This window comes from Geotrypetes seraphini, chromosome 2 (assembly GCF_902459505.1).
Source record: "Geotrypetes seraphini chromosome 2, aGeoSer1.1, whole genome shotgun sequence".
Taxonomy (NCBI): Eukaryota; Metazoa; Chordata; class Amphibia; order Gymnophiona; family Dermophiidae; genus Geotrypetes; species Geotrypetes seraphini.
This window is the reverse complement of record NC_047085.1, coordinates 378177217-378196676: the sequence shown is the minus strand read 5'-3', so window position 1 is coordinate 378196676 and position 19460 is coordinate 378177217. Positions and strand designations below refer to the sequence as shown.

At 39.7% G+C, this 19460-nt stretch overlaps 1 protein-coding gene across 1 annotated transcript in view; it reads right to left on the bottom strand.

Moving 5' to 3' along the window:
• LOC117353985 (dynein heavy chain 5, axonemal-like) overlaps positions 1-19460 on the bottom strand; it is a 629516-nt gene that overhangs the window by 557685 nt on the left and 52371 nt on the right. Inside the window, exons 6-8 of the mRNA XM_033930650.1 lie at positions 17166-17255; positions 3876-3947; positions 145-246 (exon numbers count right to left, since the gene is read on the bottom strand). Of these exons, the coding sequence (XP_033786541.1) occupies positions 145-246; positions 3876-3947; positions 17166-17255 (264 nt within the window). The remainder of the gene's footprint in view (positions 1-144; positions 247-3875; positions 3948-17165; positions 17256-19460) is intronic.

The following is a 19460-nucleotide window of genomic DNA, read 5'->3' as shown; positions in this document are numbered from 1 at the left end:
AATTTTGCTTGCAGAAATGCTTTTGAAAATTACTCTTTAATTTCTTAAAATAAGCTGTCTGAAAGCTTATCAATTAATTTTCAGTCCATTGCCAGAAAATGAGTTTCCTTCTGGTCTGTCAGTAATGAGAATGACAAGAATTACCTCTTGGGATCTAAGTGCAGGTACCATCACCTGAGCCAGTAACATTTCCAGGCCCTGAAGGACACTTCCATTACTGCATTCAAACATTCCAAAATTAACTTCCTTAAAAAATAAACACACACATATTATCACAGTTTTATTTGAAGCTAGCAATAAACTACAATATTCATTGAAGCTAATTAAATCTTAAAAAAAATAAAATAAAATAAACTAGCAGATGCCCGGTGCCAATTATAACTTCACATGTGATCTTTCAGATTGCAGCATACTGCTCAGAATTTGATCTTTATGTTCTGTGTACTCATGATGCTCTTGACTCCCTTTCTAACCCCACGAAAAATCCTGTAGCTCAGTGGCCCCTAGGCTCTCACTCCTTGCCTCTAACTCCACAGAGTTCCCTCATGGCTTAGCGCAGGAATCTCAAAGTCCCTCCTCGAGGGCCACAATCCAGTCAGGTTTTCAGGATTTCCTCCATGAATATGCATGAGATCTATGTGCATGCACTGCTTTCAATGCATATTCATTGGGGAAATCCTGAAAACCCGACTGGATTGTGGCCCTCGAAGAGGGACTTTGAGATCCTTGGCTTAGCGGATCTTGGTCCTCAACCTCCCCCACCCTAAAAATTTCCCAAATACTCCATGGACTTTCCTTCCTGACCCGCCAAAATGGAGCTCCAATACCCTCTCCAACCCCCTGGAACATCCATATGCACCTTCAGACAGAAGGCAGAAACAATGCTTACTCACTTCTGCCTCCATGCTACCATCTTGGAAAATAGCAGGTCTGATCCCAGGACATACCATGTAAAGACCAATTTTGCCAAATAAGGTAAATATTGCTAATCTGGCAGACTGGCTCCCCATGCAGTGTGTCCTGAGATTCACTAGGTGGGATCAGGCACTGTACAGAGGCAAAAGCAAGTGAGTATCTCTCCTGCCATGCAATTAATAATGGTTTATATACCGCAGGACCATGAAGTTCTATGCAATTTACAATGATTATAAAAAATGTTACAAATTGAGTAGAATTGACATAGTTAATATCTATTGTTTAGCAGTTCTAGAGATCTGGTATTGAGAGAGAGATTGTGTGAATAAGTTTCCTATGTACTTTAGGAACAGATATGTTTTAAATTGTCTCCTAAATTCCCTATATGTATTGGCAAGCGTAAGTAGTTGTTTCAGATCGTTGCTCCATAATGCTGCTTGATAAGAGAGAAGATGTTGGTGATGAATTTTGAATTTACATCCTCTAACCAGGGGGGAAACAAAATTCAAGTTTGAGCTTCTTTTATGTCTATTGGTTGAAAAGGAGAATAGGTTGGTTATGTAATTGGGGGCTAGACCGAATAGAACCTTGAAGCAAAAGCAGCCGAATTTAAACCTCACACGCGCCTCCATTGGCAACCAGTGCAGGAGTCAGTAGGAGGGAGTTATGTGATCGAACTTCTTCAATCTGAAGATCAGCCTGACTGCTGCATTCTGCACCAGTTGCAATCGCCGCATATTCTTCTGGGAAATTGCCAGATAGGCGATGTTGTAGTAATCCAGTTGGCTCAGTATGAGGAATTGTACCAGGATTGTAAATGATGGTGCGTCAAAATATGCTCTAATGGACCGAAGCTTCCAGAGAGTAAAAAAACCTTTTTTGGTCTTTCATGGTTAGGTCCTGGTCCAGCGTTACGCCCAGAACCTTCACAGTGGGTTGAATGGGGTAACCAAGATTGTTGATGCGTAGTGGAGTTGTAGTATCTAGTGGGTGTGGCAAAGCTATGAAGAATTTTGTTTTTTTATGAATTGAGCTTCAGTCTAAATTCAGTCATCCAGTGTTCCATCGAGTTTAGTGCTTCTGTTGCCATGGGAGTAACTTCTGAGAGAGAGGTGGCGAATGGGATGATAATCGTAAAGTTGTCTGACTTTAAAGATGCACTAAGGGGTTTCCAGGTGGGTCAGGGGTTCTTGGGTGAGCATTAGATGGGGGTCCACTTAAGCCACTAAGATAATTTTGGTGGTGTCAATGTCAGGGGTCTTAGACTACTACAAAATTTTGGGTGGGAGAACAGGAACCAAGGACAACTGGGCCACTAAGGAATTTTTCTGGGGTTGAGGGAAAGGAGTTCAGGGTGCACTGGGCTATAAGGCAACTTTGTAAGGATGAATCAGGGAAAAGATTTGAGGATTTTGGAGACTAGGGGTAATAGGTGCCTGCTCTGTGGGTGCCTGAGCACTCCCAATATTTTTTCCTATAAGTTTGTAGATCTGAGGAAGCAAACTCCATGCTGCACAGCTACAGGAAAATACAGGGAGGAAGTGTTGTATCTTAGTTTCTGCTCCTGCCTCCCCTGTAGTCTGTCCTATAGGATACAGGGGAGGAGAGAGTTGCTGTAGCCTAGCAGCTGTTAATGAAGAAGGCAAGTGCAGAAGCAGTGGCTTAGTAAGGGGGAGGGGGGACGGACTGCCCTGGGTGTCATCTTCATTGGAGACACTGTCGCCTTCTCTCCGTCCCCCACGTACCTCTTTAGATGTTCACTGGTGCGAGCAGCATCTTCTACTTGCTGCTTGCGCTGGCCTCAGCTCCCTTCTGACATCACTGTCTGGTCATGGGACCAGGACATGACATCAGAAAGGAGCCAAGGCCAGCGCAAGCAGCTGGTGGTAGATGCTGCTCATGTCAGTGAACTTTTCTTCTTTTAATTTGTATATTTTTATTAATTTTTCAGTCTAAACACAGTGAATAAAGGAATACATACCAGTAATTTGTAAAACAGCACTTACATCAATCAATCAATATATGAGAAACCGTTTTCATCCCCCTCCCACCCACCCTAATTCCATTGTATTCAATAAATTATACAACAGTACATACATGTAATTAATAAACAAATCCAAATATAATTTCCCTCGCCTTCCCACCCACCCCCCCTTCCCTGGATGTGCAAATCAAACTGGTAACAGGGGAATGTGTGGGGGGGGGGGCAAATGCACTCAAGCAGCGAGGAAAAGTGTGTGTGGGGGGGTGCACAGCATGGCAATGCTGGGTGCCACTGCCCTGAATGCCAACCTCCCTCACTACGCCACTGTGCAGAAGACTGACATTGACAAAAGGAACAGACAATTTCAGATAACTTTATTGGCATGAAAATTTGACTTATGTTGCCAAAAGTAATAATGATAGCAGTTATGGTAAAAAAAAAAAAAAAAGACAAGATTGTCTACCTTAGTTTGGTTTAAGGACTCACATTCCATAGTACAATACAACCGGGCGGTATCACTATAAGCTAAAGCTAAGTGACAGTCTGATGGCTTTTAAAAAATTTAGTAAAAAATTAAGTTAAAAGAATTAGATAAAAAATTAATAAAATAATAAAGGCTGGACCGATGAAGAGTTCTATAGTCAGAGGTTTTTACCCTGATTATGGTCTGAAGGTCCATACAAAAATATACTAAAAACATATACAAAAAATATTATAAGTTGTATTGTACTATAGAATGTGAGTCCTTAAACCAAACTAAGGTAGACAATCTTAATACATGATTTTACTGGAAGGACACGAGGGAGGAGGAAAGGATTTAGTATTTGATGCGTTTTAGTAAAAGGGCCTCATATCTTACCGTACATCTTTTGAGTGCTAATGTGAGAAACTAATGTGAAGAAAATTAAATATCATGCTGTATATTTTATACCCACATTTCCACCTTAAAATATTTCTTTGAAAGGGGAAAACATACCTGAGAGACATTTGCTGTTGAAATTGCTTTATCTGTAGTTCTCAAGAAAAATAAGCAAGTCCCAGTCAAACCCTGTCCAACAAGAAAATACAAATATGAATTATCTGGTCATGCACTGTAGCACAATCCTCTTTTCAATATCTTTATCAAATGAATTTAAAATCAATTTTAAACAGAAAATTAATACTGAACCGTATTCATCTATCTGAAAATATCCGACACTAGCTTGAAACAAGATCTGTGAAGAAAGCTGAATGTTCTTTGTAAGTGGTATATTCCTCTTGTACACCAAAAACAAAAAGAAACTGCAGAGGAAATGTACAAGGTACAGGAATTTTTATTAAAAGTCAATAAAAATAAATAAAAGTAATTGAAATGTTATAATCCAAATAATGGCTCTTATATATATGAAGACCGGACTAACGGAAAGCCATGTGAAGTACAACAGTGTGTAAAAATCCTTAAAATTTGTGGATGGCAAACAACGCTCCTATCGAACTGACACTCAGTGTGAACACTAGATGCGAAACTGTTGGGTCCGGTGTTTTTATATATAATATAAGAGCCATTCTTTGGATTATAACATTTCATTGACTTTTAATAAAAATTCCTGTACCTTGTACATTTCCTCTGCAATTTCTTTTTGTTTTTGTGTTCTTCCCTTACTGCAGACTTAGATTTTTCTTTATTTTGATATTCTTCTTGTATGCATAATGGGAATTTAAAAATACATTATGTAAACTAAGGAAAGAAGGGCGATTTAAATCTAATAAATATCTCAAACACAACCCCACAGGGTATCTTATAAATCCTTTTGAAAATTGACTCATGTATGTTCATTAAGCTTGGGCTATCAGCCTCAAAGTTCTGGATTTATGGGTGTATTTTTAAATTTAATAAATATCTCAAATACAACCCCACACAGAACAAACGAACCTGCTCAGCAACGCTACAAGGCTTAAACATACATACACCCAACCATCCACAGCAGGAGAAACACTCAATCAAACAGAAAACAAAAAAAGAAGTGGAGAAAAAGCCTCAGTTCAGCTTCATTTGGCAAAAAACTCCACTACATACACTCCTACACAAACAAACCGGTAGGGTGAAGAAAGCACTGTAATAGCTTGCAAAGTCAATGTTCAAAAGCACCAGGGGTACATAACCCCACACGTGAAAAAAATGTGGCAACAGGGCCCAAAGGCACAGTGATCCGAAATCATAGCATTAGGCCAAAAAAACCACTTAGCTGCCAAAGTCCATCAGATATGTCTCAATCCAGGATAGTAACACAGCAGCTAGAGTACCCAAACTTTGGACTTTGGCAGCTAAGTGGTTTTTTTAGCCTTTTACTGTGACGAACCTGTAGTGCATTTCGGAGATTCACTAGTGTGCTACCAAACGCTATTTTTCCAGGCTTCTTTTTGTGATATATTTCTTTTTACCTTTATTACCATGGACCCCTGATGAAGGTTGTCCGAAACACGGACCGTGTTGGGTCCCCTGTCTGGTAAAAGGTTTTTAGTTAAGATTTATTTGTCAAAATAAAATTTGCCTGCACCGTGTACAAGTCTGCAGTTTTGGTTTGTTTGCTCTGGTCTGTTTTTTCACTGCAGACGAAGTTGGACCTCTGGTTCTTTTGTTGTTTTGGGCCCTGTTGCCACATTTTTTTCACGTGTGGGGTTATGTACCCCTGGTGCTTTTGAACATTGACTTTGCAAGCTATTACAGTGCTTTCTTCACCCTACCGATTTGTTTGTGTAGGAGTGTATGTGAAGTGAAGTTTTTTGCCAAATGAAGCTGAACTGAGGCTTTTTCTCCACTTCTTTTTTTGTTTTTTGTTTGATTGAATGTTTCTCCTGCTGTGGATGGTTGGGTGTATGTAGGTTTAAGCCTTGTAGCGTTGCTGAGCAGGTTCGTTTGTTCTGGGTGGGGTTGTATTTGAGATATTTATTAAATTTAAAAATACACCCATAAATCCAGAACTTTGAGGCTGATAGCCCAAGCTTAATGAACATACATGAGTCAATTTTCAAAAGGATTTATAAGATACCAGCATCCAGTATCTAACATAAATCCACTATCCTTGGATTTTCAGCCTATATATAGACAGTGACAAACTAAATATCTGGCTAACCATTCCACCAGTATCCATATAGGGCTGGGGCAGAGTTAGACAGACAGAGGGTGGGATATATAGGTATATAGAGGGCGCATGGTAAGTTCCTATTTTCCTTTATAGAATGCTAGCATAAAAAATTAGATAAGTATGTATAATTTATGCACATGCATTTATGCCAATTTAAATGTGAGCCCTTATCAATATAACTGCTTAGTTGAACAATTACTCTTTGTTCCACCAATGGCTCTCAATCACACAATATCATACGACAGTTTAATTGATCCTCAGAAACACCAACTTGGACTCCTATAATTCATTGTCCTAGGCTTTAAGTGCTATTTCATAATAATGCTTTTGTATAAATATAAATAAGAACATAAGAAGTTGCCTCTGCCGAGTCAGACCAGGGTTCCATCGCGCCCAGCAGTCCGCTCCCGCGGCGGCCCATCAGGTCCATGACCTGTAAGTGATCTTTTGTCTATAACTCTTTAATCCCCATTTTTCTTCTATCTAAACCCTTTCATGATCCTATCTATACCTCTATCTATATCCCTAGTTTAGCTGTGACTATTAAGATTAAACTTATCTCAAATGTGGTCTTCCTTAATGGGATGACTTTGCCAACATGTTTCACTATTGAGTTTTTTCAAGGCCGTTCATCCCTTAGATAAGCTCTGCGCTACTCCATTTGACCACACCGTGTGTATTTTATGGTTACCATTATGAATTAATAAGATATTATGTGTACATGAAAAATTAATGGAAGAAATTGGGGGCATTTTGATTAAAAAATGAATGGTCACGTTAGTCATACTGGCCTTATTGCTTACGAATGGGAAGAACATTTCAGATATTATAGTAGCTGATCATCTGGCATGGTGTGATTTCATATTAAGATAGGTATGGAGAGGGTTCATTCAAAAGTGAAAATTCTAGACTTCAAGCAAAATAACTTTGTTCGGATGGGGGATTACCTCAAGGAATTGTTGTCTGGATGGGAACATTTACAAGAAGTTGAAAAGCAGTGGGCAAAACCAAAAGGAGCTACATTAAGGGCAACAACCATTTTTATAAAGAAAATAATAAAAGTAAGAGATAAAGAAGCCACTTTGCTTTTCAAAAGTAGTAGCTGAAAAGGTATATATAAAGAGGTTAGCCCAAAGATCAAAGAAAGAGGATAAGAGGCAAAAATTTTGGGAAAAGTTAAGAGAAGCTGGTAGTTAGGAAAGCAAAGATGCAAATGGAATAAAAAAAATAGCCATATGGTAATATGAGGGAGGGAGCAATACATTTTTTTAGACATGTTAGTGTTAGGAGGAAGTGCAAAAGTGGCATTGTGAGACTCAAAGGTAAAGGGAAGGAATATGTAGAAGCTGATAAATATCAGACGGAATTGCTTAACAAGTATTTCTGTTCTGTGTTCACAGCTGAAGGGCTGAGATTAGGACCGCAGATGACAAACACAAATAGGAATGGAGGTGCGGTAGTCTCTGAATGATTTTCAGAGAACTGTGTTCATGAGGATCTAGCTAAACCAAAGATGGGCAAAACAAGGGGGCCAGATGTTGTGACAGTTCTGTTGGCTGACCTTTTCAATGCTTCTCTAGAGTTGGAGCAGTACCAAAGGACTGGAGAAGGGTAGATGTAAGGAAATAAAGAAGAGATTAGGAACTATAGGCCAGTAAATCTGAGTTCTTTGGTAAGTAAATGAATGGAAACACTTTTTAAATAGAGAATATAGTTTTTTGAATCTGACGGATTAAAGGATCCAAGGCCCAAGGTTCCGTTAGAGGCAGGTCTTGTTAGACATAGAAACATGACGGCAGATAAAAGCCAAATGGCCCATCTAGTCTGCCCATCCACAGTAGCCATTATCTCTTTCTCTCTCTGAGAGATCCCACATGCCTATCCCAGGCCCTCTTGAATTCAAAAACAGTCTCTGTTAACACCACCTCTTCTGGAAGACTGTTTCATGCATCTACCGCCCTTTCTGTAAAGAAGTATTTCCTCAGATTACGCGGAGCCTATCATCTCTTAACTTCATCCTATACCCTCTGTTGCAGTTTCCTTTCAAATGAAAGAGACTCAACTCATGCACATTTATATTATTTAGGTATTTAAATGACTCTATCATATCTCCCCTCTCCTGTCTTTCCTCCAAAGTATACAGATTGAGATCTTTAAGTCTGTCCCCATATGCCTTATCACGAAGACCACACACCATTTTAGAAGCCTTCCTCTGGTCCAACTCCATCCTTTTTATATCTTTTAGAAGGTGTGGCCTCCAGAACTGTACACAATATTCTAAATGAGGTCTCACCAGAGTCTTATACAGAGGCATCAATACATCCTTTTTCCTACTGGCCATACCTCTCCCTATGCAACCTAGCATCCTTCTAGCTTTTGCCGTCACCTTTTCAACCTGTTTGGCCACCTTAAGATCATCCACAATAGCAAACCACCCCACTTCTGAGTGTCCAGTACAGAGAGAGGTCTGAAAGGTCACCAACACCTACTTAATTCGCCACCGATTGTGTCGTTCCAACGTTAAATGGGTAATAATATCAATGCTTAGCCCTTGTTATCACCTCCTCTTGATGTATTGCTTATCACTTGCTGTTGTTTCATAGTTAAATAAACTATTTCAAATAAAACATTACAACAGAAAGCCTTTTTCACTTATCTTTTAATGTGCAGAATCACTAGCCTGCCCCGACGGGATCCATTTCGCCACATAAAGGCTTTCTCAAAGGTTCTTATGGAGCTCCACTAGAGTGTCCTTTCTCTTTTGGGGCTCTGTTGCCTTCTACTCAACCAGTTCCTGATCCATCCAGTCACTTTGGGACCCATCCCAAGGGTACTCAGTTTATTTATTAGATGTCTGTGTGGAACACTTTCAAAGGCTTTGCTAAAATCTAAATACACCACATCTAGCACACATCCTCTATCCAATTCTCTGGTCACCCAGTCAAAGAAATTGATCAGATTTGTCTGACAAGACCTACCTCTAGTGAATCCATGTTGCCTCCAGTCCTGTAATCCATCGTATTCCAGAAACTTGACCATTCTCTGTTTTAAAAGAGTTTCTATTAATTTGCTTACCACAGAAGTCAGACTTACTGGCCTATAATTCCTTATTTCTTCCTTATTTCTACTTTTGTGGAGAGGAAACACATCTGCCCTTCTCCAGTCCTCCAGTACCACTCCCGACTCGAGAGACTCATTGAAAAGGTCAGTCAGCGGAGCTACCAGAACTTCCCTAAGTTCCTTCTGCATCCTCGGATGTACACCCTCTGACCCCATTGCTTTGTCTACCTTTATTTTAGTTAGCTTTGCACGAACACAATCCTCTGAAAATTGAACAGGGTCTATTACTCCTCCATCCCTATTCATGTTTGTCTTCTGCAGTCCCGCTCCCGGCATTTCAGCCGTGAACACAGAACAAAAATATTTGTTAAGCAATTCAGCCTTTTCTTTATCAGCATCTACATATTTCTCTCCTTCACCTTTGAGTCTCACAATATCACTTTTGCACTTCTTCCTATCACTAATATATCTAAAAAATGTCTTGTCTCCCCGTTTTACCATGTCAGCTATTTTTTCTTTCATTTGCATCTTTGCTTTCCTGAGTACACGATCAGCCTCTCTTAATTTTTCCAGATATTTTTGCCTGTCTTCCTCTTTCTATGATCTTTTGTAGTTAATGAAAGCTAACCTCTTATTCCTTACCTTCTCAGCTACTACTTTTGAGAACCAAATCGGCCTTCTTTTCCTCTTATTTTTACTTACTTGCCTCACAAAAAGGTTTGTCGCCCTTACAATCGCTTCTTTCAGTTTTGCCCACCACATTTCCACTCCTTCCAGACATTCCCACCCAGACAACAATTCCTTGACGTAAACCCCCATCTGAACAAAATTAGTTTTTTTTTTAAAGTCTAGAACCTTTCCTTTTGAATGAGCCCTCTCTATACCCATCTTAATATTAAACCGTACCATGCAGTGATCACTGGATGCCAGATGATCATCCACTGTAACTTCAGAAACACTTTCCCCATTTATAAGCACTAAGTCCAGGATGACCCCATCCCATGTGGGTTCCATTACCAACTGCTGGAGCAGTTCTCCTTGTAGAGAATCCAGAATCTCCCTACTTCTAGAAGACCCCGCAATAGGGATACCCCAATCAACATACAGCATGTTAAAATCACCTATTAGCAAGACTTCTCCTTTTTTAGATATATCCTGAATGTCTACTATTAAATCTCTATCTACTTCTGTCTGTGAAGAAGGCCTGTATATCACACCAATGTAAATATATTCACCATTCCCTCTTTCCAAATTGATCCACAGTGCCTCTTCCTTGCCCTGCAGATTCTGCAATTGTGTGGCTCTAATATGATCTTTAACATATAACACTACTCCCCCTCCTTTTCTTCCTACCCTGTCTTTCCTGAACAGATTATAGCCCAGTATAACTACACCCAGTCATGATTCTCTGTGAACCATGTCTCCGTGATTGCCACTATATCCAACTCCTCTTCTTCCATCACAGCTTCTAGATCCAGAATCTTGTTTCCCATACTTTGAGCATTAGTATATACTGCTTTCCAGACATTGCCCCCTTTTCCCATCCGTGTAGAGCAGTGGTCTCAAACTCAAACCCTTTGCAGGGCCACATTTTGGATTTGTAGGTACTTGGAGGGCCTCAGAAAAAATAGTTAATGTCTTATTAACGAAATGACAATTTTGCATGAAGTAAAACTCTTTATAGTTTATAAATCTTTCCTTTTGGCTAAGTCTTAATAATAATATTGTAATTTATAGTTAAAGAGACATATAATCAAAAAACTGTTTTATTTTACTTTTGTGATTATGATAAACATACTGAGGGCCACAAAATTGTACCTGGCAGGCCACAAGTTTGAGACCACTGGTGTAGAGGTATTCAGTGATTTACTTACCCGAGGACTTATACTCACCCGGGAGCTTTGAGCACCCTGCCCCATCACTTCTAGTGTAAAGCCCTCTTCAGTAGGTTAGCCAGTCTGCCGGCAAAGACACTTCTTCCCTTCTTTGATAGATGCACACCATCCCTGCTCAGCAGCCCTTGGAAAATCATCCCATGGTCCAGGAAGCCAAAACGCTCTTGACGACATCATCCACGTAGCCATGCATTCATCTTCAGGATGTGAGCTTCTCTGCCATGGCCTTTACTCTCGACAGGGAGGATGGACAAGAATACCACCTGCGCACCTGAATGCTTCACCTACTCTCCCAGAGCCACACAGTCACTTTTGACATGTTCGCAGGGGTGCCTGGCAGTATCATTAGTGCCAATGTGGATGAGCAGCATTGGATAGTAGTCATTAGGCTTGATGAGTCTCGGCAAACTCTCCATAACATCTTGGATTTTGACACTAGGGAGACAGCATACCTCTCATGACATCATGTCTGGTCTGAAGATGGATGCTTCTGTACCTCTCAGAAGGGAATCACCAACTACCACTACCTTACGCCTACTAGTGGTCATGGATCCACTAATTTTGGGGATTCAAGATTTGATTCTTCCTCTCCTTGCGATGCTCTCTTCTCCTCCACTTCCAGGACAGCATACCGGTTCTTCAGTTCAAAGGCAGGGGCGGGGGGGGGGGGGAGTCACAGTACCAATCTTGCAATGTTCTGTAATCTGAGTCCTGTAATGCCTTCCCTCAGCACAGCCTCTTCTTCTCCACTGCTGAAAATCTTTGATGCCTCATGACTGGGTTACCAGAGTGTTAGATTGAGGGAAAGTGCTAGATATGGTGTATCTAGATTTTAGCAAAGCTTTTGACACAGTTCCACACAGACAACCAATAAATATGAGAGCTCTCTGTATGAGCCCTAAAGTGACTGACTGGGTTAAGAACTGATTAAGTGGAAGGTGACAGAGGGTAGTAGTAAATGGAGCTCACTCTGAGGAAAAGTCTGTTACCTGGTTCTTTTTAACATTTTAAGCAATATTGCTGAAGGACTGTCTAGTAAGGTTTGCCTCTTTGCGGATTATACCAAAATCTGCAATAAGATAGACATCCCTGATGGCATGGATAATATGAAAGAGGACTTAGTGAAGCTTGAAAAATGGTCTGGAATTTGACAGCTAAGATTTAGTGCTAAAAAAATGCAGTTCATGCATCTAGGCTGTAAAACCAAGGGAACAGTACAGTTTAGGGGTTGAAGAAATTTGTATACAAAAGAGGAGCATGACTTGGGTGTGATTGCATAGAAAAGGCAATAGTGAAAGCTAGGAGGATGCTTGGATGCATAAGGAGCGGAATGGCCAGTTTTAAAGAGAAGGTGATGATGCCCCTGTATAAGACTGGTGAGACCTCATTTACAATATTGTGTATAAAAAGATATAAACAGGTTAGAGTTGAACCAGAGAGTAGCAACTACAATAGTCGGTGGTCTTCATCATAAAGCTTACGGAGACAGATTTAAAGATCTCAATATGTATTGTTTGGAAGAAAGACAGGAGAGGAGAAATATGATAAACACATTTAAATAACTGCATGGCATAAATGCATAGGAGGTGAGTCTATTTTAACTGAAAGGAAACTCTGGAACAAGGGGGCATAGGATGAAAGTGAAATGAGATAAACTCAGAAGTAACCTCAGAAAATACTTTTTCATGGAAAGGTGATGATTGCATGGAACAGCCTCCCAGTGGAGGTGGTGGAGATGAAAACTGTATTTCAATTCAAGAAAGCTTGGGTCAAGCTCATACAGCAGGACATCTAATGGTGCTTACATCTAAGGGGGCATGGTTAGGGGGCAGAGCAGGACTTAGGCAACATTAGGTGCAATTCACTAAAGAACTTAGGCATCTGCAAAGTAGGCCAGTAAAATCCTGGCTTACATTGTAGATGCCTAAGTTTTCTGGTATGCGCCATTAGCTATGATTTTTTAAATGGCACCTAAGGTGACCTAGTGGGATTAGAAGCAAACCTATTTAGAGTTATGGAAATGGGAGCATAATCTGAGATAATAGTGGTAAGTATTTTAGATTCTATTATATTACTAATAAATGAAGATGATAATAAGAAGTAATCTATGCCTGAGTAGCTGTTATATGGTGAGGGAAAAAAGTATATTCTCTAGAATCAGGATGTTGAAGTCTCCACTGTTTTGAAAGATTATGAAGGTGGTTTGAAAAGTTTGGTAAAAAAAATCAAGTTAAAGTAATCTACATTGAGGGCTATACATAGTCCAGCAAGTTTCCAGTATTTTCATATCATATGAAAAATAGCTTACGAAAAAAACTAGAAACTTGCTGGACTAAGGGTATAGTCCTCGATGGAGACTACATTGTTTAACTTGCTTTTTTATCAAACTTTTCAAACCATATATTATGGTTTATTAATCTTGTTATACCGCTCGTTCATTTTACTAGTCCAAGCAGTTTATATTGTTGGATCAAAGAGTATAATGCTATATTAGCTTTTACAGGAGTTATACAAGTATAGTAGATGAGTGTCTATCTAACCAAGTATCCATAGAGAGATTAAAAAACCCCACAATACAGTGGAAGAGGGTCAAATACAGAGATATGATTAAACAGGGTAGTGAAAAATTCAGGAGAATCTGCATTTGGTGCATAAACATTAATTAGTAACAATTCTTCTGAGAATAAACTAACCTTGGCAATAATCCATCAACCCTCTGGATCAATACGACTATCCAATAACCACATTTGAATATCTTTATGAAATAATACAGATACTCTGTCTCTTGGAAGCTCTTCCAAGAGACAGAGCTTCAATAAAATTAGCTATTTGTTTGTTATCTTTTATAAAGTGGGAGAGATTGGGAACATGAGTTTCTTGCAGGAAAGTAATTGAGGGTTTAAGTTTCCATAAGTGTATGAGAGTGGTTTGAAATGTTTGGTGAAAAAGCAAGTTAAACAATGTAGTCTCCATCGAAGGCTTCATACACATAGTGCAGTGAGTTTCCAGTTTTTTCATTTCGTGGAAAAACAGCTTACAAAAAAATTGGAAACTTGCTGGACTAAGGGCTCCTTTTACAAAGGTGCACTAGTGGTTTTAGCATGCGCTAAAATGCCGTGCACGCTAGCCGCTCCCTCCTCCTTTTAAGCAGGCAGTAGTTTTTAGGCTAGCGCACACTAGTGCACACTAATGTGCGTGCGCTAAAAACGCTAGTGCACCTTCGTAAAAGGAGCCCTAAGTTATAGCCCTTGATGGAGACTACTTTGTTTAACTTGCTTTAAACTTTTCAAACCATCCTCGTATAAATAATTTTTTTCCCCTTTTGACTGGATGTTTTAATCCATTTACATTCCAGGAAATGAATGACAATAAAATATTAGTATTTAGTTGGGTCATGGGATAAAAGAATAGATAAATGATTAATATACAGATAATTAGATAGAAACAATAACTGAGCATAACATGAAAAAGCCTCTGAAATAATTAGGAAAAAATGGCATAAAGAACTAGGTTCAGCCTAGAAGAAAAAGACACTGAAAATTGGGAGTAACAATAGAGAAACCAGGACCTCAATTCTACCCCTTCAATTACAGAAACAATTTTAATTATGCCCAGGGGATGCAGGAGTGGTCAGCAGGCAGGGCCTCTACACCTGGACATCCCCAAATGGGCAGCATCACAACCAAATTGACTACATTATCTGCCAGCAAAAATGGAAGGAATCAATTTCCTCTGGCAAAAACACTCCCAGGCATAGACTGTGGATTTGATCCCCAACTCCTTGTAGCCAAAGTCAGGGTCAGACTATGCAAAATCAAGAATCCAGAGGAAGTTTGATGTCAGTGAGATCCCTGTGCAGTCTGCAATCAAAGTGAAGAATGAAATTAGTGACCAGCAGGACATCAAGCAGAGATGGAAAGAATACACAGAGGAATTATACATCAGCACCAGCACTGACTACTCTGAAGAGCTTGGGGGTCAAGAGGAAGCAGAACCAGACCTATTGGAAAGTGAAGTGGATTAGGCACTGAGGCAGCTGCCAAACAACAAAGCACCTGGTATTGATGGAATCCCTGCAGTGCTGTTCAAACCAGTACCAAGAGCTACACTGACAGCACTATGCCAGAAGATCTGGAGGACCTGCACAAAGCCAAAGGACTAGAAAAGATCAGTTTTTATCCCACTGTTGAAGAAAGGCAATGCCAGGGACTGTTCAACTATAGAACAATCACCCTGATTCCAATGCCAGCAAGGTGCTTCTAAAGATCATCCAGAGGCGCTTGGGCAACAACCTTGATCAAGAACTTACTGATGCCCAAGCTGAATTCCATAAAGGCAGAGGGACCTGTGATCACATCGCAAACTTGAGGTGGATCAAAGAAAAGGAAAGGGAGTACCAGAAGAAGCTCTACCTGTGCTTCATTGATTATACCAAGGCCTTTGATTGTGTTGAACGACAAGCTTTGGGAAGCACTAAGTGAGGTAGGAGTGCCAGCACACCTGATCAGGTTAATTAGATCGCTCTACTATGATCAAGAAGCTATAGTGGAGATACAGAATGGTTCAAGATCAAAAAGGTACAAGATAAGGATGCATCCTCTCTCCTTTTTTTTTGTTTTTTTTTCCAACCTCTATGCAGAAGTAATCATGAGTAAGCTGGACTTAGATAATTCAAGTGTTGGGGTAAAAATAAGCAGAAAAAACATCAGCAATCTGAGATAAGGAGATGATACTATCCTGCTAATAGAGAGTGAAAAGGACCTCAAGAGGAAAAAGAACAAAGAACCAGTGTGGCTCACTGTAGAGGTGAAGGAAGCAAGAAAACTTTGTTTAAGGAATGGAAAAGGTCAAAAACGGATGAAAACTGGAATAAGCACAAACAAGATTACCAGACAGAAACTGACCTATTTTAGACATATGATGAGGGTGAAATCACTAGAAAAAGAGGTGCTACTCAGAATGGTTAGTGGTAAAAGGAAGCAGGGGAGACCAAAAGCCCGTTTGCTGGATACCATCAAAAATGACACTGGAACATCAAGCAATTAAAAGAATCCATGGAAAACAGGAAACCATGATGAGGACTGGCCTACAAAATATACAAGGGTCGTACACATCTGAATGGATAGTAATAATAGTAAGGTAAACCTTTAAAAAGATAATATTTTTGATACAAACATGTAACAGGCATTAAAACAGTAATGGTAACAGTAACGGGATCTACTAAGCCAATAAGAAACTTAAAGGAAGTTTCCCTCTGAGAAGAGGTAACCCAGAGAAACTCAAGCTTGAAAGGACTTTCTGCAGGATCACCCCTTCCCATAAAGGAGTGGCCCCTAAAAGACACCACTGTAAGTGTTGATATTAACTGAGATCTGATTCTAACTACAAGGTTGTAATTAATTGTAAACTTTAAAGCAGGTGCATAGCCAGAAGTTGATTTGGGGGGTAGGGGGCAGGGATTAATGGGGAGGTCAAGCATTACCTCTCATTCCCCTCCCCCCCATATGCTACCAATGCTGTGCCCCCCCCCCCCCCCCTCCCCACAAGATCATACCTTTGCTGGTGGGAATGCTCAAGCCACACCAACAAAGTTTCACGGCCAGCGCCCAGCATGTGATGTCTGAGAAACAGGCAGGCTGCTCCAGCCTCTGACAGCAGTCAGCACTTCTACGCATCGGTTCAAATACATGGACTAAGCATGCACAGAATTGCCATCGTTGGCAGCTAGAACACCCTGCCAACTTCCTGGTACTCAGGAAGCACAGGCAGGGCTCTGGCAGCAAAATTTTTTGGCTGGTGGGGTTTCAGCACTCCCGCCAGCCCTGTATTGATTGCCATAATTTTTTAAGGAGGACTGAGCCCAAAGTGGGTGAGCCCAGGGTCCCCAAAATCCCTGCTTGCTATACCAGTGAGTAAAATATTTAATAATGTAACTTGCCCATAGCTCTTTATACAGAGCCTTTCTGTGCCAGAGAACATAGCCACAGAATATCTCTGCTTACTTGACACATTTTTAAGGTCTGGTTTTTAAAATATCATTTTAGTTTGGACATTTTCTGTTTATTAACATCCTTGCACATCAAGGTAGCAAGTAAAAACTCCTTCTGTAGGCGATTAAATGGTAGAAAGTGAGTCGCTGTCAGTCACAATTGCTTAATTACTCATATTAGGAAACACAAAATGTACCTCAGCAGAGCCCATTGTAATGAAAAGCTTCTTCTGAGAAAATGAGTTGGCAGAAGAGATGATAATGTTGGTCCCATCAGTTTTTTGTTGCTGTTATAAAAAAAAAAAAATAATCACAAATCTGTTAAATATCAAATATTGGTAAATAATAATTTTAGGCTAATCAACTGATGGTTAATGACAAAGGGCCAGATTCTCTAAAGGGTGCCTAAAGATAGGGACCTAACTTACCCCCTTTTTATTGAGCTGTGCTAGAGGTGTTTAGTGCAAGCCAGCGAGGTAAGTGCTCCAATGCTCACAGGAATTCTATGAGCATCAGAGAATTTACCACACTAGTTCACGCTAGAACCTCCAGCGCAGCTTGATAAAAGGGGCCCTTAATCGGCAAAATCCCCTTAATAGCTTCAATAACTGGGAAAAAAAAATAATTGGGCAATAGACGCCTACCCGATTCTAAAAAAGGTAGGCGCCTATCACATGATGTTTAGTGGCACCTAACGCCTAAGTGGGTGTTTTTATGGGCACAGCGTTACTTGGGCGCCACTAAACGCAATTCTCCCAAAACTTAGGCACTTGAAATATAGGCCTTTAAAACTCTCGTCTAAGCTTTTACACAGGTGCCGCTAGGCGTAATTCTTTAAATGGCACCTAAGCGTGATTTAACACGTGGCTGGTACCATTTTTCTAGGCACGGTATGATTTAGGTGCCGTTTACAGAATCCAGGACAAAATTATTCCAGTTTGTCCATTTAGTAAGTAAATTTTAAAAAATATGCAAATGATATTCAGGGTTGAAAGGTGTTAAATAGATGCATTAGCTAGTTAGAGTGAGAAAATATTAGAGTATGAAGTTTATTTAACAATTTAGCTTGTCTCTGTAGAATCCAGAGGAAAGATTCTAACATACCAACAAAAATGTCCTGCTCAACTCCAAATAAAGCTATCCTCTTAAATCCTGGATCAGCACAATCCTTGAGTCAATAGCAGCTAATCCCTTCTTCCTTCAAAAGTTATCTAAATTTCATTCTCAATTACTTGACACTGCAGCCAGGAGATCTGCACTGGCAAAATGCTCTTCTCTCTATCTTCGCTTACAGGCTGTCTATACTTTTCTCCCTAATTTTTATCAATCCTTAAACCCAGTTCTAAATGTCATCTTATTTCTCTATTAAAAGAGAGTACAGAGTCTACACTTTCAATATGAACTCAAGCCCTTTGTAGGGCCATATGTTGGATTTGTAGGTACTTGAAGGGCCACAGAAAAAATAGTTAACGTCTTATTCAATAAATAACAATTTTGCATGAGGTTAAACTCTTTATAGTTTATAAATCTTTCCTTTTGTCTAAGTCTTAATAATAATGTTGTAATTTATAGCTAAAGAGACACATGATCAAGAAACTGTTTTATTTTACTTTTGTGATTATAATAAACATACCGAGGGTCTCAAAATAGTTCATAGCGGGCCGCATGTGGTCCCTGGGCCACAAGTTTGAGACCACTGCTCTAGTGCTAATATACTACTCGGCATCTGCCCAAGTTTTTAAAGAGAAAGACAGTGTATAAATAAACCAATCACAGCTATCCAAAAACGAAAAAACCGCCAATCATGGTTACTTCCGGGTAGAACTTCAAAAGAATGTGCGCCATTCTATTTTAACATTCAAACCATACGGAGTGTAGGTTTTCAATTTAAATATCCATTTTTGCTCTCTTTGTCTGAGGTATGTTTTAAAGTAAACTTTCCTTAAGATGTAAAGGATGCGAACTTGAAAATTCCAGGAATGAATTTTTATCTGTATCTTTCCTGAATATCGAGGTATCAAAATTATCTTCATTAGCCATTATCAAAACATCTAAAAATGAAATTTTTTGCTTATCAAACGATATGTCAAATTTAATTGTTGGTAAACAGTTATTCAAAAAGTCCACAACAAGATGTAAATTAGATACTGTATCCTCCCATACTACAAAGATGTTGTCTATATAATGACACCAAAGTGCCACCCTCGAGAACCAGGTAGATTTATATACAAAATCTTCTTCAAAGCTAGCCATAAAAAGATTGGCTAAAGATGGGGCACATGTAGCTCGCATTGCTGTTCCACTTAATTGCTGTTCCACTTAATTGCTGATAAAAAAAACCCCAAGGGGTTTTTTTTTGAAGTTCTACCCGGAAGTAACCGTGATTGGCAGTTTTTCCATTTTTGGATAGCTGTGATTGGTTTATTTATACACTGTCTTTCCCTTTAAAAACTCGGGCAGACTCCGAGTCGCCATTTCTTATGGAGAGAATC